Raw genomic sequence first — 24,448 nt, 5'->3', positions numbered from 1 at the left:
TTGTTTTAGCTGAAATTAGGATGCAGCCACACTGCACCACTGGCTACTCTCCCTTTGAGATGCTCATGGGATGACCTTTCCCCACCCCATGGGTAGACAAACCCTCAATAGTTGAGAGAAGTGATTTCCCCTTGATACAGGAAGAATACGTCCGAAAACTCATAGAAATGTTAGGGCATGTTGAAAGAAACGTGTCTTGCACTTCTCCTTTCTCTCCACAGATTCATATCCATTCCTTCCAGCCTGGCGACATAGTCATCGTCTAGAAGCTTTCCAAGGATAGGAAGCAGACAAACTTTCCCTTTGGACCTCCCACCACTGTGATCGCTGCAACCAGGACCACTGTACTCACTGAGGAGTCTCCTATTTGGATCCACGCAAGTCAATTGAAGAGGGTTAACCTAAAACCCCAGAAGCAAGCCGTCCCTACGCAGACCTCACCCCCTCCAGTAGAACGGCACGATGATCTCGCCACAGCATTCTACCAACTTTATCATTCTTCTTCTAGCAGCATTGCTGCTAGTTTTTCTTCCTGTATGGATCATCTCCAACTGTGTCTACAGGGATGATGTGCCCTGGGTCCACAAAACTTTCTGCCCGTACTCATCTGTAAACCAGGCACCTCTTTGCGTACACAACGTCAATCTGGAATACCTCCTCCCAAGGGTTGCCCCTCAGTAGGAATCCAGAAAGATAGACAACATACTACCTTCTGGTACAACTCCAGCAGTGTGCATGTAGCCACCTTCTCCTTTGATTAGTGTGACATTATGGACTGCTCACAAATTGATATCGCATGGCAGTGTGACTGGTTCCGTATATTCCTAAAACTAAAGACATATGTGTTACTGACTCACATTGGGGGATAAGTGTGCGTCCTGGGGAGCGGTAGGATGGAACACTGGCACTGACAGGGCTTATAAACCATTATGAAGCTTTCTCTTACAATTGAAAACCCTAGGCCCACCGATGAGGGCATATACATTATGGGCATGTGGTTTAAGGGTGGATCTAGCAATCTGCCCCACCAGTTTTTCTTACGGGATCTATCTACTTCCACTAACCCTCTCCTGCCATTTTGTGGGACCTCCCAACCATGCTTTTTTAGGTTATTTACCAATACCTCTATTTACTTCCACCGATCCCCTTTGTCCGCTGTGGCATTCCAATACCCTTTGCTGCCTGAAAAGAAAAGGCCTGACATAGCCATTACAATCTATAAGGGTAATTACACATGCCATGTCTCCAATCTGACACAGGGCAGTTTTCTAGGCAATTTCCACCCCCCCCCCCCCCCCCCGGTTATTGTTCTGCCTTGGATTATACGTATGCCCCACTGTTGCAACATCAGATTTTCACCCTAGGTGATATTTACCGGCTCTGTGGAGACCTTCGGCTCCGTGTTAAATTACCCAGCCAGTGGACAGGCCAGTGCGCTTTAGCTAAGGTTATCATGCCCCTGCATATCTTCTTTGAAGGGCACCCTTCATATTCACATGGTACCTCCACCTCTTTGCCCCAACATAAACGTGATCTCCTCAGTAGTTTTGACCCGCATGTATACATAGATGCCATAGGGGTCCAAAGAGGGATCCCAGATGAATTCAAGGCCCGAGCTCAGGTTAAGGCTGGGTTTGAGTCTCTTATTCCCCTTATCACTATCAATAAGAATGTTAATTGGATTAATTACATTTATTTTAATCCGCAACGCTTTGTGAACTACACTAGGGACGCCTTGCAAGGTATTGCTGATCAGTTAGGCCCCACTTCTCAGATGACTTTCCAAAACCGCATGGCCCTAGATATGATCCTTGCTGAGAAGGGGGGTGTCTGTAAAATTATCCCCAGTATTTTATCCTGTTGCACCTTTATTCCTGACAATACAGGTCTTACGGGTAAGGTTACTATGGCCATTCAGAAATTAGAGGACCTCTCTGCTGAACTCAAGCGTAACTCTGGTTTATCTAATCCTTGGGATCAGTACTTTAGTTTGATGCAGGGATGGGTAAAAGACCTTATTGTTATAATCTCTATTATTATCTGCATCCTTGTTGCTTATGTCCTTTTTAAATTGCTCATGTGTTGTATTGCTCGTATTACTGCTCCTAAACCCCCTCCTCGAGAGACATATCTGGAATATCTCTCCTTCCAAGCTCATACCGTTTGCTTATGATGTCATTTTCATGACGTAAGAGAGGATTGAAGGGGCATATATACTTCTTGTTAGTTTATTCTATTCCTGATTTTGTCCTATATGAAGACTGCTGACACAGTTTGTATTTGCCAAGAAACTACAAAGCCATTTTCTCTTTGTGTTCTGAGCTCTGTGTCTTACATTGTGTTCTGTAATTGACTAATTTTGCCAAGGTCATTCCTCCTCATGTACTGAGCCCCACATCCTGTGTTCTAGCTGAGTGATTTTGCTTCTCATGAGACAGGACTTAGGTATGAAACATTTACTAGAACTTAGATAAAACAGTATTATATGCCATAGTTATGGAAATTTCCCACTAACCCCCCTTTTTGTTTGGTACCTCCTTCTAGCTGCTTTTATGTATCCTGTTACCAAATATGGTCTTAGCATCTATACTCCTACTCTCATATACTAAAATAAACTGACCCATGTAAAATGCTATAAATATGTATGCAGCACTCATAATAAATGGACATCTCTTTGGCATAATAAGCGTTTGCATGAGCGTCCTTTCTTTCTAAAGAGACTGTCTCCAGATATATCTAAGAGACAACAGAGTGCGGGCAAGGCGGTGTTGGGACCAGAACCGGACCAGGTCTTTTTCACACATCTACTTTGGCTCGCGGTGCACAGGCACTCAGGAGCGAGCTTTTCGAGCTCCCATGTGACCCTGCGCCACTAGCAGAATTGTTGCCGCCAATTCTCACGAGACTCACGGGACCTGGCAGCAGCCATTCTGCTAGCGGCACAGGGCCACGTGGGAGCTCGAGAAGCTTGCTCCTGCGTCCCTGTGCACCGCAAGTCTCGAGCGCTGAGTCGGAGGTGTGCAGGGCAGGAGCGCAGTCCTGCTCATACACCGCTGGACCACCAGGGATAACTGAAAAGGTACGCAGGGGGGGGTTTAAATAAATGATTTCCCTCGGTCAGGACAGGAGACGGGAGGGATCTCTCCTGTCCTGGCTCAGCCTACCACTAGACCACCAGAGGTGGAAGAGGAGGTGGGACAGGGTGCAGAGCCTAGCAGGGAGGGGGGACAGGGTGCAGTGCAGAGCCTGGCAAGTAGTGAGGGGGCTGGCTGCATAGCCTGGTAGGGCAGGGAAGGAGGGAAGGGGACTGGGTACAGAGTTTTCCACGGCAGGGAGGGTAGGCGGCAGGGTGAAGAGCCTCATAGGGAAGGGAGCTGGGTGCAGAGCCTTGCAGGGCAGGGAGGGAAGGGGACCGGATACAGAACTTGGCAGGGAGGAGGGCTGAATGCACAGCCTTGCAGGGGAGGGCATGAGGGAAAGGACACTGGGTGCAAATCCTGGCGGGGCATGGCACTTGAATATTAAGCCCCTGTCTTATATTTGAGTCAACCATTTTGCCTCTTTTTGGGGGGAAATGGGGGTCTCAACTTATATTCGGATCGACTTATATTCGAGTATATACGAGTATACAGGTATATTCGAGTATATATGTTCTTATGTAAACAACTTAGACTTAGGTGGACTATAAATTTTTAAAATAAATATGCTAGGAGGCCTATAAAATACTAAGATGATTAGAACAGGTAGATGTGAATCATTTGTTTACTGTCATTTCTTTCTTTATAATATTGCTAAAATCAGACCCTTCCTTTCTGAGCGCACTGCTAAGACCTTCATCCATACCCTCATCACCTCTCGCCTAGACTACTGCAACCTGCCTCTCACTGGCCTTCTGCTAAACCATCTCTCTCCTCTTCAATCTGAAAACTGGGACGCTCTTCTGGAGTCTGTTATAGGGGAAAACACCCTCCAGGGTTTCAAGACAAAGTTGGACAAGTTCATACTAAACTAGTGAGACTGGACTCATTTGGAGCACTGGTCTTGACCCAGCAGCGGCGGCAATTCTTATGTTCTTATGTCCAGAACTCTGCTGTATGCCTCATATTCTGAGAACTTGGCTTTACTGAAGACGATTGTGAATCCAAGGCTTGTTGAGACTGGTAAAATGGCTTTTTGTTGCCCAGGAGTTAAGATATGGAAATCTTTGGTGGGTCAGATATGGAATTGTCATGAAAGGGGTATGTTTATAAAATTACTAAAGACGCAGTTATTTGTAGATGCTTTTCTCTAGAAATAATTTTCTTCTCTGGTAGAGCTGATGATTGTTATTATGCAAAGTTATGGTATTATTTTGTACAGTATAATCTGTTATAACGGACTTCAAGGGACCTGGAAAAATGGTCCGTTATATCCAGAGTTGCATTTTTTAAAAACTTTATTTAGGGCAACTTGAAACAACGTAAATCGATGAACAACAGTCATTGCACAAACATATCAGCAACATCGGTAATAAAACTCAGCAAAACATTGGTATGGCACGAAATGATTGCAAACCAGAACACTGTACTGGAAAGAAAAATACTCTGTCATTTTTTTTCTGGGCTGCATTTTGATACTATATCACCGGCATGCCTTGTAGGTAGAGCCTGCATGTCCGTTATAGCCGAATAAAACTACAGCTAAAAGCGGCTCTGGGGACCAAAATAGTTGTCCGTTATATCCGAAAGTCCATTCGTCTGACCCAGTATGACACTTCTGTTCTTATACTTTCATAAAGCTTGCTCATATTAATAGGACTTTAATCCAGGATCCCAGTGGTCTCAACCACCCACCTGTTAATAATCGCCTGGTCCTCTGTAAGACGGAAGACTCTAGGTTTCAGGTTGCCCTCCTGGGGTTCTGGGGTGATGCTTCCTACCTCCACAAAGCCAAAGCCCATGCGGAAAAGGCCATCCACTGCTTCACCATGTTTATCAAATCCAGCTGCTATCCCTACAGGATTTCGGAACGTCTTCCCAAGAACACGCACTTCCTAAGGACCCACCCCACATGGCAAATATTAATTGTATGCTTTCAACATCTGTATCAAAGAAGAACAGCTGACAGAAGCACCAAAAAGATTACATAGTGCTCTCATATAAGAACACTGGCAATGAATTCTGGGACAAGAACTAGCAAATCCCATCCTAGTCGTATCAGGAAGCAGGATGGAGTTAAATTATGCCCATAATATTATGAGTGTATTAATGAAATTCATTTCCCAAAAAATTTATATGAATATATAGCCTCATGCTACATAATTAAAAACTAATCCTTATTTCAAGATGAATAACTTTTACACTATAATGAATCTTAAAAAGAAAACTATCTTTAGATAGACTTTCCTCAAAAAGTATTTTATTTACAAATAATCCATTTTAAATCAACAAAATCTGACTTTTTAAAAATCATTTTATCCATCCTATAAGGAACACTTTGGGTCACAGGCAGTGCAGTTCTCTATGGGACTATAGTCAGCACAATACATACCAGCGTCTCCAAATCCTTCTGCCTGGAACGTGGCACCAAGCCCCAGGAAATCATCTTAACGGAAAAGAAATGTGCCAATTCGGGGTCCACAAGACGCTGCAAGGTGGGCATCAGATGATTTGCATAGAATCGTTCATCCCCAGCTGCAGTCAGATAGGACACAAAGAGCACACCCCCTCCTCCCAGCACCATCAAAGCATCCTTCAGCCGCTTCTGCAAACAGTAAATCAGTTAGGATGATGGAAAGTGGTACACCTGCAGCAAAACAATAACAGTTGTCGAACAGAAGTTTGGATGCACCAATCTGTAGTTTGAATAAATGTCCAAAAACAAAAAAAAAACAATCCACAAAGGATACAGACCAGTGTCTCTCCAACTGTGTGCCAAGGCACAGTGGTGTGCCCAGAAGAGATTCCAGAATTGTACTTTATTTTTTTAAATTTCCTTCATAAGTCTATTTACATGTATGTTGTGTACGCAAGAGTCTGTCAATGTTATGAGCTTCTGTGTGCTAAGGATTCAACCGCCCCAGCATCATTCGTTGACGTGATTGATCCTTGAAAACTAATGGCAAGTCATTTTAGTTTTATTTTTTATGCAATAGTTATCATTTGGATCTTCAGCTCTGGCAGAAATTAAATTGAAAAAAAGAGAACGACTGCAGATGGTGGATGATGGAATGTGTGTTTGCTTGTCGACTATCAAAGCACATCCATTGTATTGATTAGCAATTCTATTTTATCTACTTTAGTTTCACTGTTATTACAATTGCCCATACATAGCATAAAGAACTTTAAATAAATAATTCTCAATTTTAATTTTTTTATCGGTTTTGCAATTTTATAATTTCGATTATAATGCGCCGTTTTGAGATACACTGATATAGACAGTCACAAGTGACCCACAGAATAAAAACCAAATAAGGTATAAAGTACATCTGATCTTCTGTTCTACAATTTTTGTTGTTTTGCTGCTTCTTTGTGTGTGAGAAACACTTACACACTAACTTACTAATTGCATTTTGTTGTTTTGTGCACTGTTATTAGAAACCGGGTATCATGGCTTGGCATGTCTCCATTCTGTGCCCTCCCACTTTTCAGTTTGTCATCTGTCACATCAAAACATGTCTAAAGAAGAAAGGAAGTCTGGAAAAGAGGCGTCACAAATCTGCAGCAAGACAGAAGTCGGAATGAGGAGCAATCCCAGATGCAATAAAAGTTGTTCTTTATTCCAAACAATCTTAAAATAATCCAACGTGGGCCACATTTCACCCCAAATGGCTGCTTCAGGGGCAAAATTCTAGAACACATATTATCAAATCACAATCCCCCTTTTTATTTTTTACTAAAGTCTGCAGCATGGACCAGCACAGTAAATATTCCAATGCCCATAGGAATTGAATGAGTGTAGGAGCATTACCCACACAGCTTTGTAAAGAGGGCCAATATTAGACAAAGCAGAACAATTCGAAAAGGGATACAAATATGCGAATAAAGCACAAAATAACATATTTGTCACAGTCAAAACATCTATAATAATTTCAACAAAATATAAATAATGATATGTGTCAAAAATCACACCAAAAAATGAGAAGAAAACCTTACATACCAGTTTGTAGTGGGTCAAAATCCCCCACTGTGAAAGTGAATTCAAAAGCAACATTAAGAGCACAACTGGACATCAATGTTAGTGCATATGCTAGCTCAAGAAAGAGGGCAATAATGAGCCTGAGTGAAAAAACATTTTTTCATTATGTTCCTCTCATTAAGGAAGTCTCAGTTGCTGGGCTTATTTTTTCTAACATTTTAACAAGTAAATGCTCTAAACTTGCCTCTGGGCTCAGCTTCTTCTGCAGGAAGCATGCAGCCGCAGGGAATTCTGGGATATAGATAAGTGCACAAAGAGAGAGTTAAAATCCTTCTTTCAGTCCATTTAATATATCAAAAGATGGTACAGCAAAACGTACAGCGGTCACAGATGCTAAAAAAAAGCACCACCAACTCGGCATTGGAACGCAAAATGCGTTTCAAGTTTCAATTACGTCATCACCTGGCGCCGACTAGCAAAAAAACGCTGTGCCGGGACACAACGGTAATTCGAAATAAAAATGCTACAAAAACTGAGAAGCAGGACTATAAAATAAAGTAGGGATGAAAGTAAAAGTGAAATATAATCGGAGCATCTCGAAGAAGCTAACTCTGTTGTTGGAACGCAAGATGCGTTCCAATTACGTCATCGAGGTTGACATCTAGGATCCGGATTAATAAGAGTTTAACTGCATAAAAAAAACAGTACATTGCCATATGAAACAGAGATAAAGTACACAAATTAAACTTTTTGTCATTGGAATGGCCATTGAAAAGGACCGGCAGCATCCAGAGAGAAATTATCTACAAATACAAAACCAGAAAACCACAGTTGCTGTATATTGTAATTTTCGCTGTAATTTTTGTAATTCACGACCTTTTCCTAACAGATCCTCTCGGAAATTTCTTAGCAAACTGTATATTTTATTTTTTCGCTTTCTTAAAATTTCTGTACTCTGTATTTCCTCTGACTATCTGCATATTGTAACTCGCTGAATGTCCAGCTCTCTTGAATGTAAACCGCCTAGAAGTCGCAAGATTGTGGCGGTATAGAAGAATAAAGTTATTATTATAATTATAAGGGAACTCCAGTCAACATGAAACACAATCAAGGAAAGAAAAGCACACTTTCCTGGAACAGTAGTTAACTTTCTACTTGAGGTTACCATTTTTCCCCGCCCCCACCCTGTTTCACCTTTGGCTCCGCCCCATCCCATCCCAGCCCCTCCCAATTCAGCCTCCAGCCACACCCCCACAAACCTCCTCTCTTCTTTCCTGACAAGCTCTGGTGACGTCTGAAGGACCTAGAGCATGCACATAGAAACATGACGGTAGATAAAGGCCAGCTGGCCCATCTAGTCTACACATCCGTGGTAACCATTATCTCTTTCTCTCTCCGAGAGATCCCGCGTGCCTATCCCAGGCCCTTTTGAATTCAGACACAGTGTCTGTTTCCACCACCTCTTCTGGGAGACTGTTCCATATATCTACCACCCTTTCTGTAAAAAAGTATTTCCTTAGATTACTCTGGAGCCTATCTCCTCTTAACTTCATCCTATGCCCTCTCATTGCAGAGTTTCCTTTCAAACGAAAGAGACTCGACTCATGTGCATTTACATTACGTAGGTGTTTAAATGTCTATCATACCTCCCCTCTCCTGCCTTTCCTCCAAAGTATACAAATTGAGATCTTTAAGTCTGTCCCCATATGCCTTAGCACAAAAACCACACACCATTTTAGTAGCCTTTCTCTGGACTGACTCCATCCTTTTTATATCTTTTTGAAGGTGCGGCCTCCAGAATTGTACACGATATTCTAAATGAGGTCTCACCAGAGTCTTATACAGAGGCATCAATACCTTCTTTTTCCTACTGGCTATACCTCTCCCTATGCAACCTAGCATCCTTCTAGCTTCCGCCGTCACCTTTTCAACCTGATTGGCCACCTTAAGATCATCACATACAATCACACCCAAGTCCCGCTCTTCCGTCGTGCATATAAGTTCTTCACCCCTAAACTCAGGTTTTTGCAGCCCAAATGTATGACCTTGCATTTCTTAGCATTAAATTTTAGCTGCCAAATTTCAGACCATTCTTCAAGCTTCGCCAGGTCATTCTTCATGTTATTCACACCATCCAGCGTGTCTACTCTATTGCAGATTTTGGCATCATCCGCAAAGAATCAAATATTACCCGACAACCCTTCAGCAATATCATTTATAAAAATGTTAAAAAGAACAGGCCCAATAACAAATCCAGATCCAGAATGGGGCCGGATTGGCCCAGGCGGCAGAAACTCCGCCCACAGGTGGGGCTTGAGGTGCCTGGGCCAATCACAATAGACAGATTGTGAGCACGCCAGGACAGACAGGGAAAAATGCTTGAGTACCTGAATAAACTCATGTAAACCGTTCTGAGCTCTTCTGGGAGAACGGTATAGAAAATTTAATAAATTAATTAAGTTGCAGTAATCTAAGTGTGAGGTGATGAGAGCATGGACAAGGGTTTTGGGAGTATGTTCAGAGAGAAGAGGATGGATTTTGGTAATATTATAAAGGAGCAAGCAACAGGATTTGGCAGTTTGTTGGATCTGAGCAGAGAAGGAGAGAGAGGAGTCAAAGATCACCCCAAGGTTGTGAGCTGACGAGACAGGGAGGAGGATAGTGTTATCCACAGAAATAAAGAACGGTGAGAAGGGGAAGGCGAGTTAATTCATAATGAATAGAGGGAATTTGAAGACGTTGATCATTCAAAGAACGTAAAAGTCTTGATGGACAGTAAGAACTAATAAGAGAAGAAAGATAGGTTGGACTATCAATAATAATAAAATCCTAGAGTGCGCATGCGCTCTTGAAAATTCGTGAGTCCTGGCGCCGTGAGGTGTGCTTCTGTGGCAGTATTCACATTCACACCTCACAGCGCTTGCAGGGGCCGGAGGCGCGCGCGGTGGCTGAAGACGCGCAACTGTGGAGCTTTGTCAGCGCGGTCGTCTTCAGGCGCATTTGGCGGTTTGTGGACCGGCAGGAGAGTGGCAGTGGTAGTTTCAAGCAGCAGCACCGGCATTTTCTCTCTTGTTAGTGGAGAGTGTCGGTTCCGGGGTGTGCAGCCGCTGTTACAAGGTGGTTGAAGATGGTTGAAGGCGCGCGACTGTGCTCTCTCCCTGCCCGCGTCCTCAGCAGGGAACACACCTCCCGCCCTCACTTGCCGCTGCCGCCGCCACCACTGCCGCTGATCCTCCTCTTCAGAGTAGCCTACGATCATGGCCGGCTTTAAAGAACCTCGCAGGCCGCTCTCCAACCTCAGTAGCACGCTCCCTCTGACGCATGGGATCGCGTCAGAGGGAACATGCTACTGAGCTGGAGAACAGCCTGCTAGGTTCGCTAAAGCCGGCCACCAAGATCGCAGGCTGGTTTGAAGAGGAGCAAGCCAGAAGACGCCGGGATGGAGGGAGGGTAAGAAGGTGATCAATACCGGGAGCCAGGGGGAGAGGGAAAGGGAAAGGGGGCTGCTTTGGGGGAAGGGTGTGCTGGGGGAGACAGAAGGGGCCATGGATAGGGAGAGGGAAAGGGGGCTGCTTTGGGGGGGAGGTGTGCTGGGGACAGACAGCTTTGCTCTGGGGGTAAGACAGAAGGGGCAATGAAGAGACAGGGAGAGGGAAAGGGGGCTGCTTTGGAGGGGAGGTGTGGTGGGGACAGACAGCTTTGCTCTGGGGGGAAGACAGAAGGGGCCCTGGAAAGACATGGAGAGGGAAAGGGGGCTGCTTTGAGGGGAGGGGTGTGCTGGGGGGAGACAGAAGGGGCTATGGAGAGATAGGGAGAGGGAAAGGGGGCTGCTTTGGGGGGAGGTGTGCTGGGGACTGACAGCTTTGCTCTGGGGGGAAGACAGAAGGGGCCCTGGAAAGACAGGGAGAGGGAAAGGGGGCTGCTTTGGGGGGAGGGCTGTGCTGGGGTGAGACAGAAGGGGCCATGGATAGGGAGAGGGAAAGGGGGCTGCTTTGGGGGGGAGGTGTTATGGGGACAGACAGCTTTGCTCTGGTGGGGAAGACAGAAAGGGCCATGGAGAGACAGGGAGAGGGAAAGGGGGCTGCTTTGGAGGGGAGGTGTGCTGGGGACAGACAGCTTTGCTCTGGGAGGAGACAGAAGGGGCCATGGAGAGACAGGGAGAGGGAAAGGGGGCTGCTCTGGGGGGAGGGGTGTGCTGGGGGGAAACATAAGGGGCCATAGAGAGATAGGGAGAGGGAAAGGGGGCTGCTTTGGGGGAGGTGTGCTGGGGAGAGACAGCTTTGCTCTGGGGGGAATACAGAAGAGGGCCATGGAGAGACAGGGAGAGGGAAAGGGGGCTGCTTTGGGAGGAGGGGTGTGCTGGGGGGAGACAGAAGGGGCCATGGAGAGATAGGGAGAGGGAAAGGGGGCTGCTTTGGGGGGAGGTGTGCTGGGGGAGACAGAAGGAGCCATGGAGAGACAGTTAGGGAGAAGGAAAGGGGCTGCTTTGGGGGGGAGGTGTGTGCTGGGGGCAGACAGCTTTGCTCGGGAGGGGGGGGGGAAGACAGAAGGATACAGACAGCGGCCAAGGAGAGAGAGATAAAGAAACACAGACAGACAGACACATCTATTCTAGCACCTGTTAATGTAACAGGCTTAAAGACTAGTTATTATAATAAATTGTTTTAAAAGTTAAAACAAGAATATTAAATTGAATATGGTACGGAATTGGAAGCCAGTGGTGTTGAAGATACAATGGTATAAGACGATCAAATCGAGAAGCATTGGAAAGAAGACAAATAGCTGTATTTTGAATAATTTGCAATCTCCGAATCTGAATCTTAGGAAGACCTTCATATATACAGTACTATTACAATAATCCTGGTGATATAAACAGGATGTTGGTCCAGAGGACAGCTATTAAAATGGTCAGTAGTCTTTGTCATTAAGAGATTTCAACAAGTACAGTATACTTTTGAGGAGAGGTTTCAATTTCTACATGGCATAAATGTGCATGAGGCAAGTCTCTTTCAAGGAAGCTGTGGAATGAGTGGCATTGAATGAAGGTAACCTGGCATTGAAGAACTAACCTGAGGAAAGACTTTTAATGGAAAGGGTGGTCAATTCATGAATGGCCTCTGCTCTGATGAAAACTGTATTTGAATTCAAGAAAGCTTGGGGGAAGTACCTAAGATCTTTAAGCGACTGAAAGGGAGAATGGATGATATACTGTAGAACCCGAGAGGGAAAGAGACAGAGTGGATGATATGGAGAGGCCACAAGGTCTTTGTCTGCTCTCGTTTTCTAAGTTACTCTGTTTCTGTGGAAGGCAGGTGCCTTATTGTTCTCTTCTGTTTACTCACTGCAGATTGCATTAGTGAATGTTTGTACTCTAGGCCTGGGAAATAATGTCTTTTCTAATTATATGAAAGGATATTGGAGGAAGTAAATGATATCCTTTTGTTGCTCAGGACAGCTGGGTTCACCCTCCAATATGATTAAAATAAAGGCCCGATGGTAACATTTCAAAATGTTTAACCGTACTAGTAAAGATTGCATGTATTTCTGCTCATGAATCAATTCATCCAGCAGGTCAGATGTTTTTTCTGTGTTCCCCTTTACTAATTTTTTCAGTTCCGTACTTATATTTACTTACTGAACATAACAAAGGGTTCAACCCAAACTGGTTTACCTCAGAATGATAAAATAATTAAACATCTTCATAATAATGCTTACAGTTTTTGAGCTACTTGTAAAACTGCCTATTAGAAGAACTTTCTGAGAGGTATAAAAGACAGGAAGAGAAAGAGAAAACCAAGTACGATCCAGGCAGTACGGTAAGATACTTCACAATAATAATAGTTCAATAAAATACAGCAATGCCGAAAAACATCTCCCATCTTGTTCTCTGAGATCCGAATCTGCCATGAGGCGCATTATAAAAACACCAAAAAGGGAGCCCAAGGAGGCCTCAACAACGAGACAATCCAGGTACAACAGTCGTGAGGATGAGATGTCAATAATTCAGCCACTTTATTGATATTAGCACTGCGAGGACTCAAAGACTTGACACTGACAGCACAATTTCAGTAGCAGGTCTTCGGTTATGGAATGAGTTAAATGGGTCAGTGATAGTGTGACCATATGGCTCCAGAAAAAAGGGGATGGATTGAGACATCCGGGTTTTACTTCCATTGAAAGCAATGGACGTAAGGAGAACAGATTGAGACATCTTGGTTGCTTTCAATGGAAGTAAAACCCGGATGTCTCAATCCGTCCCCTTTTTTCTGGAGCCATATGGTCACACTAGTCATTGAGGCTGTATCAAGATCGGAAGAATTTTTTAAAAATCTCTGAAAATTAACTTTTTTGTTAAGGCTTTTTTTTAAAGCTGATAGTCATCTGATGATGTTGAAATTGTATGGATGATTAACTTGTTAATGAGTTTATGGTACTGTCTTTTCTACTTTGTATGTAAATTGTAATCTTCTTAGGTTGTTAAGCGGAATAGACATTTTTTAAATAAAAGAAATAAAAAAACAGGCCACCTTGTGACACTGACCTACAAAGCTTTTAGAAAACTCATAAAAACTACCTTATTCGACAGAACCTCAGCAAACACTCTGTCTCTTTTCAAAATGCCCTCTGAAATCCTAAACGAGCAGCATTTGTAATTTCAGGACCTTTCTTCTAATATGTCCCCCCCCGAATCTCTAAACAAACTGTATATTGTAATTTTAATTTTTTTCCTGAAAGCTGCGACTTTTCTTTACAGGTCTGCTCCGAAATTCTTAGCAAACAGTATATTTTGTAATTTTGATTTCTCAAGTCCCTGTACTCTGTACTCCTTCTACATATTGTAACTCGCTGAATGTCCAGCTCTCTTGAATGTAAACCGCCTAGAAGTCGCAAGATTGTGGCGGTATAGAAGAATAAAGTTATTATTATTATTATTATTTTGAGAAACTCACTGTCACTCCAAGGTCCATCTCCTGCTCAGGGTGTACCAGCCCCTCTCCCCTGTTACATACAACTCCTTTGTCTGAAATTGAATTTCTTCACGTTAAATTTTAACTATCAAACCTTAGAGCCGAGGAAGCCACTGCTTATCCCTGGGATCGACAGCATGATGTCCTGTTATTTTCTGGGACTAGCCACTGTGTTTTTACCAATCACATGTAGAGCCTGATCCCACCTAGACTCTGTTCCCAAACACCAGGAGCACCAGGGTCTCATATAAGTAGATGCATTGTTGTCATTGCCTGAATCTCATTGTAGCCATATATATGCAGAAATGCCTTTGTACAATTATCCTCAACCCTGCATGCAAGGAAGCTTTCTCCAGATCATCTAAACTTATCCATATACAAGCTTCATCCACCAAGTGCATACACAAATAGACAGGGCTAGATAGAGAAAAAGGATGGAGTATGATTCCTACAAAACTTGAATGACCTCATAACTGGAGTGGCATTGACAGCAGTTCCAGAAGTTGGGAAGTAGAACCAGCTCTGGGAAGATTTTTGCAGGTAGGGAGAGATAGACATCCACGCATACTAATATTTAACCAGGAAGTGGTGGAACCAGTTCATTTGATATACCAAGTATATCAAATATATACTTGGTATCAAGTATAAAACATAGTTAACAGGAATTTCTACTACAGCTCCAGTCTTCACCCTTTTAATCTGTTATTCTATACATCTGCAGTATGCAAAACTGTAGCCTTGTTGCTAAACCATCTACTGTGTATGTAAACTTGTAACCCATTCTGTGTTCTTCTGGGAGGACGGGCTAGAAATCCGACTAAATAAATAAAAACATCTAAGCGATTTACAGTAAAAAGTAAATAGAGTGGGAAACAAACTATTTAAAAAAATGGACAAGACGTGAATACAACATTAGGAGAAGATAAAAAGGAATGGTTACAATAGCATCGAGGATCAATTGGGTGGGTGAGGGGGAACATGAATGGTGAATTTCCAAGTTTATTTGGTATTTGATATACCATCTATCGAGCATTAGCCAAATGGTTTACATTAAGTATTATGGAGGTACAATTAGATAAAAAGCGGGGAGTTCAAGATTAACATGAACTAACATGAGGAATATGGGGAGCAAAAATTACATTGAGATAAAATTAAAATAAAAGAAAGGGAGAGGGGAGGGAAGGGGTCACTTCATAGGAAGCGTTGGTCATTCTCTGCTAAAGCGTTGGTCCTTAATTGGAAACAGAGTGAAATCTCACGTATTGAAGGTGTGGTTGAAGAGAAAAGTGTTATTTTTGGATCAAAATTGTTCCAGAGAAGATTCTAGCTTGATGTGTAAGGGTAGGGCACGGTGACTGAGAAGATGGCCTTTCGAGTGGAATTGCAGAATATTTTGAACGTGGATGGAATTACTAACAAATTCATAGCATTCTGGTGGAGGAGTAGGGGATCAAATGTTTATCAATGAAAGCAGGAATGTTTGAATGTTTTGATGATGATTCGGTGTGTGATAGGCAGCTAATGGGCATCATACAGAAGGTAGGTGACATAGTCAAATTTTTTTGCATCAAAAGCTTGTGAGAAATAATAAGCTTTTAGTTGTGCTTTAAATTTTAAGACAGAACTCATGGTCTGGAGGTAGAAAGGAAAAGAGTTCCATAAAATGGGGGTCATAATTGAGAAAGATGAATTCCTGTGAACATCTTGTCCACATGTGTCAAACACAAGGCCCATGGGCCAAATCTGCCCCACCTGGCCATTTTATGCAGTCCGTGGTAACTGTGAGCCTGACACTACACTGTAGTGAAGCCCTCTCCAGGAACATCCTTGAGTCCTGACTCTCCCACCTACCACATCCCCGCTGCTGAAATTTAAAATCTTCGAGCAGCCGACTGCACAAGGAAGCCAGCCTCCTGCCGTCGGTCTGCCCCGGAAGTGTTCTTTCTGCAGCGTCCTACCTACACGAGAAGAGGAAGTGCTGCAGAAAGAACACTTCCAGGGCAGGCTGACGGTGGGAGGCTGGCTTCGTTGCGCTGTTGGCTGCCAGATGATTTTAAATTTCAGCAACAGGGAGGTGGTAGGTGGGGGAGTCGGGAACTGGGGACAAGTCGTACTGTAGGATCCAGCTGAGAGGGGAGGGCTGGGGTTGGGAATGAGGGAAGGACATGCTGCACGGGCTGCGGGGGAGGGGGGTTGGGAAAGCAAGAAGGATAGATGCTGCACGGGCTGGGAGGGGGTTAGGAAGGACAGAGTTTGCATGGGCTTGGGGTTAGGAAGGGAGAGAAACAGAAATGCTGCTGGTGGGTGAAGGAAGAGAAAAAGAAAATTCTTGGACATAAGTATGTGGAGTGGGAGGAAAAGAGAGATGGTATACATGGGGAAGAGGGAGAATTGTGGACATTATAGTGGGGGAGAGGAGGGAGGGAGAAATCTTACACATGGAGGGAGGAGAGATGACTGAAAGGAGGGGGAGATGCCAGATTCCGGAGAAGGGTAACGGAAGGAAGTTGGGATTAAGTATGGTAACATCTATGAGGTGAAAATAACCAGGTGGATTGCTGGAATGGTATCTCAGGGTGAGGAAGGATCTATACTTCTACTAAAACTAAGTATCTTAATAAAAACTTCAGCCCGCAACGTAGCCTGTGTTTTAGATTTCGGCTCCTTATGTGATTAAGTTTGACACCCCCTGATCTTGTCAGTAAGTGCAGCTGGGGAGGAATGAAGCACTCTTCGGGGGAAATATTGGACTGTAAGGCTGAACAGAAAAGAAGGAAGTCCAGAAGACTCAATTTGAAAAGAGAGAAAATTGGATTTGAAGGGGATTTGGATTCCGTTTTAAGGAGGGTGGTGACATGGTCATACTTTGAACAGCCATAGAGGAGTCTGTCTGCTGTGTTTTGGACAAGCAGAAGTCAAAATTAAGAACATAAGAACATAAGCAGTGCCTCCGCCGGGTCAGACCATAGGTCCATCCTGCCCAGCAGTCCGCTCCTGCGGCGGCCCAAACAGTTCACGACCTGTCTAAATCACCAGAAGGGGCCCCCATGCCTCCTTGGTTTCCTAATTGAGTCCTATCTTCCTATCAAGGTCCTAGCCCTCCGGTCTTGCCTGCACGACCAGGTTGGGTTTCTGCATATATTTTCTGGTTAGCTTTCTCAGTATCCCACGATCCCCTTATCCCTCAGGAATCCATCCAGTCTCTGTTTGAATCCCTGTACCGTACTCTGCTTGATCACTTCCTCCGGTAGCGCATTCCAAGTGTCCACGACCCTCTGGGTGAAAAAAAACTTCCTTGCATTTGTTTTGAACCTATCTCCCTTCAGTTTCTCCGAATGCCCCCTCGTACCTGTTGTCCCCTTCAGCTTGAAGAATCTGTCCCTATCCACCCTCTCTATGCCCCTCATGATTTTGAAGGTCTCTATCATATCACCCCTGAGCCGCCTTTTTTCCAGAGAGAAGAGCCCCAGCCTATCCAACCTCTCAGCATATGGGTAGTGTTCCAGCCCTCTTACCAGTTTTGTTGCTCTCCTTTGGACTCTCTCAAGTACCTCCATGTAAAAAGTAACTAGTTACTGATTTCACTTATTCTGTACTAGTTAATAATAAAAAAATTAACTAGGTAGTTAATAGTTACTTTGTTTATTAATTATATCTATATTGTCTTTTATTTATATCAAAGCAAACAAACTTTGAATAAGAAATAAAATACAACTCCTGAAAGCAATTTTTTTTCCAAATCTTAGTTTCAACAATACAGTCCACAAAAAGGAAAAGCGGGAGAAAAAAACCTTTCACAACCAAGGGAAGTTGGAATTTTAGAAAAGGCAAAAGGAAATGTGGAGACTGTTAATCAAATCAATTTATGTTCGATCAGGTTCGTGGACAATGGGTTCATTATCCGGTATTCTAGAGAGCAGTGGCGTACCTAGGGTATGTGGCACCTGGGGCCCATCATTTTTTGACACCACCCCCCCCTACGTAAAAAAAAATTTTTTGTAATAACCATGAACCGGAATAAATGGTCATAATAGAAATAGGCAGTGAAAATTTTCTTTTATTGAACCTCATATATGTAACCATTATTCCAAACATAACATAAATTATGTCTGGCTTGTCATGACATCAGAAGTACATATGGAGTAGTTGCAGGTGATGCTTGGGACAGTTCTGATTGTGTTAGTTCGGTTTTATGTGTTTTTTGAATAGAAGGGTTTTTATTTCTTTTTTGAAGGTTTTGTAGTCTGGTTGAGGTCAATAGGTTGTAGAGTTGGGGGTCGAGTGTTGCAGCTCAAATAGCTAGGAGGTTGTCGAACTGTTTTATTCTTTTGACATTTTTGGTTGGAGGGTGTGTGAGTGGTGCGTGAGTTCTCCTATGTCTGGTTGAGGTGGATTGAATTATTTAGCTGAATAAATTAGTTACCCCCCATTCCAGACACATTAATTCTCTTCCATTTTTGTTCCCATTATAAAAAACACTGATAAGTTCCCAGAAAAAATACATTAAAATAAGAAGTGAAAACAAAGGCCCCTACAGATGAGAACATAACATAAGAATAGCCTAACTGGGTCAGACCAATGGTCCATCATGCCCAGTAGCCCATTCTCATGGTAACCAATCCAGGTCACTAGTACCTGGTCAAAACCCAGAATAGCAACATTCCATGCCACCGATTCAGGGCAAGCAGACACTTCTCTCATGTCTTAATAACAGACTATGGACTTTTCCTCCAGGAATTTGTGCAAACCTTTATTAAAATCAGCAATGCTATCTGCTTTTACCATAATTTCTGGCCACTTCATTTTTAAGCTTAGATCTTTCCTTCCAAACAGAGATCTTGCTAGATGTCAAATACAGAAAGAATAAGGTAACTTCACAAGGACTTAGCTGTGCAGGAAATGTGAATCTCCTCATACACCCACCATATAGTGCAAAAATGTGCAAAGGTCTGGTTTTTTCTTTCGATCACTACATAACCTAATGCCACACAAGCAGCGCTGTTCCAAACATATTCTGAAGGTCAATGCTAAGGTTAACAAAGTTTCCTTCCTTGGACCACAAGGAGATACTGACAAACCACTGGAAGAGATCCCAAAACAACTACCCAGGCACAACACCCAAAGACCCACTCAGTGTGTGAACCAGTTGAGTGGAGTGGACTAACTGGGGGGTGGAAATGGGCCCGGAGTTTGCTCAGCAGAATTTCCCAGACCACCTCTTCCTCTCAACACATTGACACACTGCTGCCACCACCACCACCACCACCATTAGGAACACCTCACTGGGTAGGCCAGCAATGCTTATAAACTTTATAAAACACATTATTATATTTTCTTATAAAGCACATATTTTAACTGAACTCTCTGACATCCTCAGCCTTGCCATTCACAAAAATAGAAGGAAGAAAAGTTCCCGTTTCCTGCTGTCTCATGTCCCCGGCCTATACAATATTTTTCTTCTGCAGACCCTTCAAAAGTCTGACCAAATCCTGTTTCATTTGCATTATAAAGTAATGAGGATGCCATCTCTCCCCAAGTCTAAGACAGTAGCACAAACTAGTGCTACCCGATTCAGGAAAAAAAAAAAAATTTCGATTCGATTCAGCCTATTGAATTGGTTTTTTGATTCGACTTTCCTGCCCAATTGGGTGGTTTTTTGTTTTTTTTCAAACATCCTGGTGGGTTTATTTTATAGCTTTTTCACCCCCCTTTGGCTTCTCCTAACCACACTGGCGCTGTGGTGTAAATAAAATAAAGAAACAAAAAGGACTTTTCCTCTCTCTGTTAAATCCTAGTTCACGTTTGCGGTCTAACACCAGCTCTGGCAGAATACACATTTCAAATCTGACATATTGTAATCACAAAACAGAAAATAAAATTAGTTTTTCTACCTTTTGTTGTCTAGTTATTTTTCAAATCTTGTTGGTCCAAGGCTCTGGTTGTCTTCTGATAACTTGCTTGCCAGGGTCTCCTTCTTCCTTCTTTCTGAATGCTAACCATCCATCTGCCATCTCTGTCCTCCCCGTTTCCCTTCCCTCCCCTCCCCAGGAGGTCTGGCATCTTTCCTTTTTTCGTCTCCCTCCACAGATCCATCTTTTCTTAACCATCCTTTCATCCAGCATCTCTCCCTCCTTCCCCACCACCCCAGGGTCCACCATCTCTCCCTTTCTTTTCCCAACTACCCTCCTATCCAGTATTTCTATCCCCCTCTTCACACCATCCCTTGTGTCCAACTGCTCTCCCTTTCTGTTCCTTCCCTCCCTAAAAACCATGGTCCATCATCTCTCTCCCTCTCCTCTATTTTCAGACCCATTATTTCTTCCCACTCAAAGTCTGGCAGATGCGCATCTCTTTGAACCCCCCCCCTTCTCTCCGAGTACTTCTACACCAGGGCCCCCCCTCCCCTGAAGGCCTGTCCCCCCTTAAAGGTCTGCATCCCACCCCTGAAGGCCTGTCCCCCCCTGAAGGCCTGCACCCCTCGAAGGCCTGTTCCCCCCTTGAAGGCCTGTCCACCCCTTGAAGGCCTATCCCCCTCCCTTGAAGGCCTGTCCCCCCATTGAAGGCCTGCCTGCCTGTCCCCCTTGAAGGCCTGCCTACCTGTCCAACCCCCCCTTGAAGGCCTGCACCCTCCCAAAGGCCTGTCCCCCCCTTTGAAGGCCTGCATGCCTGTCCCCCCCTTGAAGGCCTGCCTATCCAACCCCCCCCTTGAAGGCCTGCATCCCCCCGAAGGCTTGTCCCCTCCTTCAAGGCCTGTCCCTCTCCCTTGAAGGCCTGTCCCCCTCCCTTGAAGGCCTGCCTGCCTGTCCCCCTTGAAGGCCTGTCCCCCCCTTGAAGGCCTGCCTGCCTGATCCCCTTGAAGGCCTATCCCCCCTTGAAAGCCTGCCTGTCTGTCACCCTTGAAGGCCTGTCCCCCCCTTGAAGGCCTGCCTGCCTGTCCCCCCTTGAAGGCCTGTTCCCCCCCCCCCCTTGAAGGCCTATCCCCCCTTGAAGGCCTGCCTGCCTGTCCCCCTTGAAGGCCTGCCTGATCTCCTTGAAGGCCTATCCCCCCTTGAAGGCCTGCCTATCTGTCCCCCTTGAAGGGCTGTCCCCCCCTTGAAGGTCTGTCCCCCCATGAAGGCCTGCCTGCCTGTCCCCCCCCCCTTGAAAGCATGCACCTCCCGAAGGCCTGTCCCCCCCCCTTGAAGGCCAGCCTGCCTGTCCACCCCTTGAAGGCCTGCCTGCCTGTCCCCCTTGAAGGCCTGCCTGCCTGTCCCCCCCTTGAAGGCTTGTCCCCCCCCTTGAAGGCCTGCCTGCCTGATCCCCTGAAGGCCTATCACCCCCTTGAAGGCCTGTCCACCCCTTGAAAACCTGCCTGCCTGTCCCCCCCTTGAAGGCCTGCATGCCTGTTCCCCCCCCTTGAAGGCCTATCCCCCCCCTGAAGGCTTGCCTGCCCGCCCCACCCTGAAGGCCTGATGCCCCAACCCACCCCGAAGGACCGCTCGCCCCCCAACCCTGAAAGACCACTCATCCCCCTGGCCTCCCCGTACCACCTACGGTAGAGAAGCAGCCTGCAGCGGGATCGCGATGCCAGCGATCCCTGCACTACTTCGGTGCTGCTTTCTCCGCCGCAGTCCTGCTCCTCCTCTGAAGTCAGAGGAGGGGCAGGACCGCAGCGGAGGAAGCAGCGCTGAAGTAGCACAGGGATCGCTGGTATTGTGATCCCGCTGCAGGCTGCTTCTCCACCGCAAACGGTGCGGGGGGACCGGGGGAGAATCCGGGCGTCGGGGGGACCGGATGCCAATGGCTTCAAGGCTGGGAGCATCCCCTCAGGGCTTGCACCTGGGGCGGACCGCCTCCCCCCCCATGGTACGCCACTGCTAGAGACCGCTTTGCCTTCCAGGAAAAATTGTAATTGTTCAGGTTCATAAAAAATGTAACGATTACTTTGATAGGAAATACAACATTTACATGGAAAGCGTAGTTGAAAGGTAGCCCCCCAAATTCAAAACTGCTTGACATAAGAACATAAGAACATAAGAAGTTGCCTCCACTGGGTCAGACCAGAGGTCCATCTCGCCCAGCGGTCCGCTCCTGCGGCGGCCCATCAGGTCCGCGACCTGTGAAGTGGTTTCTGACCACTTCTATAACCTACCTGAAGTTCTATCTGTACCCATCTATCCCCTTATCCTCCAGGAACCTATCCAAACCTTCCTTGAACCCCTGTACAGAGTTCTGGCCTATCACATCCTCAGGAAGAGCGTTCCATGTGTCCACCACCCTCTGGGTAAAAAAGAACTTCCTAGCATTTGTTCTAAACCTGTCCCCTTTCAATTTCTCCGAGTGACCTCTAGTGCTTGTGGCTCCCCACAGTTTGAAGAATCTGTCCCTATTTTTTCTTTCTCTATGCCCTTTAGGATTTTGAAGGTTTCTATCATGTCCCCTCTAAGTCTCCTCTTCTCCAGGGAGAACAGCCCCAGCATTTTTAACCTGTCAGCATATGAAAAATTTTCCATACCTTTTATCAGTTTAGTCGCCCTCCTCTGCACTCCCTCTAGTACCGCCATGTCCTTCTTGAGGTATGGCGACCAGTATTGAACACAGTACTCCAGGTGCGGGCGCACCATTGCGCGATATAGCGGCATGATGACTTCCTTCGTCCTGGTTGTGATACCTTTTTGATGATGCCCAGCATTCTGTTTGCTTTCTTTGAGGCTGTCGCACATTGCGCCGATGGCTTCAGTGATGTGTCGACCATCACCCCCAGGTCCCTTTCAAGGTTACTCACCCCTAGCAGTGTTCCCCCCATTTTGTAGCTGAACATCGGGTTCTTTTTCCCTTTTTTGACAAAAGGTTAAAAATTTCTTTCGTCGTGATTGTGTCCATTTAGAAACATCTGGAAATATGGCAACCTTAGAGCCAAAAAACTCAGCTTTAAAAAGACAAATGTAACCAATAGTGTGTCTCTATCATTAATTTCTACCTGGGAAGATTCCAGGAATCCTGTAATGTCCAGTCCAGTCCAGTCCAATTGGTTCTTCTTCCTTACTTAAGTTAAGGTAATACCGTTTCTGAAGTGGAGGCATATTTGTCTGTGAATACTTCAAGACTGAGGTCAAAAACAATTGAAACATTATAACTATATGAACTTGACAACAATGAGTACTTTATTTTCAAATGAGTTTCTTACTGGCTCTTAGTGTTTAAAGCATTTCAAAATGTTCATAGGTTAAACTGTTCCTGCGTGGTGTAAGAATCTGTCCATATCAAAAATGGTGTGGCTAAACCTAAAATGTCATGGTGTAAAGAGAGGAAAACGAATCTCAGAAACCCACTGGGAACTGAATAGTTCAAGGAGAATATCCGAGACTTTAAAGGTTCAAGATTCAATCATGGATTCTTAAAAAAACCTCCCTTGTGTGAAGAATAATGTGGAAAAAAAATTGGGTGAATAAAAATAGCTTCATATAAAAGAGACTTATGATCTTTCAAAATATCACCGTTGATAAAACAGATATTATCAGCGAAGATGAGACTATAACTCAAATTAATCTCATCTGTGAAGCATTTGCACTTATCTATCCCAGCAAAATCCCTACGGGACTCATTTCGCCTTCAACGGCTTCTTCAAGGGTCTTAGATTGACAGATGCTTTTCTTATATAACAAAACAGCTGTAGTTGTGCATGTTAAATCACAGAGGAGAATAACCTCAAATTCTGCGTCACTCCGCTTCATAGTCTGTTATTGAGAGAGACCTAGGGGAAGCCACTGCTTGCATGGAATGTTGCTACTCTTTGGGATTCTAGAATCTTGTTACTCTCTGGGATTCCGGAATCTTGCTATTCTTTGAGATTCTGAATGGAATTTTGCTACTCTTTGGGTTTTGGTCAGGTACTAATGACCTGGATTGGCCACCATGAGAACCGGCTACTAAGCTTGATGGATCATTGGCTAGTCTTATGTTCTTATGCTCCCTTGCAATGAAAAGGTGCTTTCTGCAACTAAGACCTGTTACTTGATGTGGCTCACTGGTAGAGCTGCTGCCTCTGCCCCCTGAGGTTGTGGGATCAAATCCTGATGCTGCTCCTTGTGATCCTGGGCAAGTCATTTAATTCTCCAGTGCCCACTGCTTTGAATGCCACAAAAAGGTGGTACAGTATACAAATCCCCATTCCCTTCCCTTTGAAAATCACTCTCCCTAGGTTTAAATAAAAGAGAACAGGTGCGTGGGAGGATGAATTAACTTGCTAGCAGTTAAGAATAATGATGGCTGTTTTTGTTCTCTGGGCAGCTGCCACCTCCCTGTCCTGAAATGGGATGGATACAAAGGGCAGCGGTTTCATTATCAGGGAAGCGTGAGGTAGGAGAAGCAGCAGTGCACGAGAT

The 24,448-nt window shown here is 44.8% G+C and overlaps 1 protein-coding gene across 2 annotated transcripts in view; it reads right to left on the bottom strand.

Annotated features, from left to right (window-relative positions):
* The window catches only part of DHODH (dihydroorotate dehydrogenase (quinone)), a 57,523-nt gene extending 49,988 nt beyond the window's left edge, over positions 1 to 7,535 (bottom strand). The window contains exons 1-4 of one of the 2 annotated variants that reach the window (XM_033942324.1): positions 7,138 to 7,350; positions 6,541 to 6,696; positions 5,530 to 5,742; positions 4,833 to 5,032 (exon numbers count right to left, since the gene is read on the bottom strand). In XM_033942324.1, coding sequence (XP_033798215.1) covers positions 4,833 to 5,032; positions 5,530 to 5,742; positions 6,541 to 6,549 — 422 coding nt within the window. In that variant the 5' untranslated portion in view covers positions 6,550 to 6,696; positions 7,138 to 7,350. The other variant, XM_033942325.1, reaches the window with a different exon arrangement.
* Between the last annotated feature and the right edge of the window lie 16,913 nt (positions 7,536 to 24,448).

This window comes from Geotrypetes seraphini, chromosome 4 (assembly GCF_902459505.1).
Source record: "Geotrypetes seraphini chromosome 4, aGeoSer1.1, whole genome shotgun sequence".
Taxonomy (NCBI): domain Eukaryota; kingdom Metazoa; phylum Chordata; class Amphibia; order Gymnophiona; family Dermophiidae; genus Geotrypetes; species Geotrypetes seraphini.
Note: the sequence above shows the minus strand (reverse complement) of the source record. Positions and strands in the feature narration are given on the sequence as shown.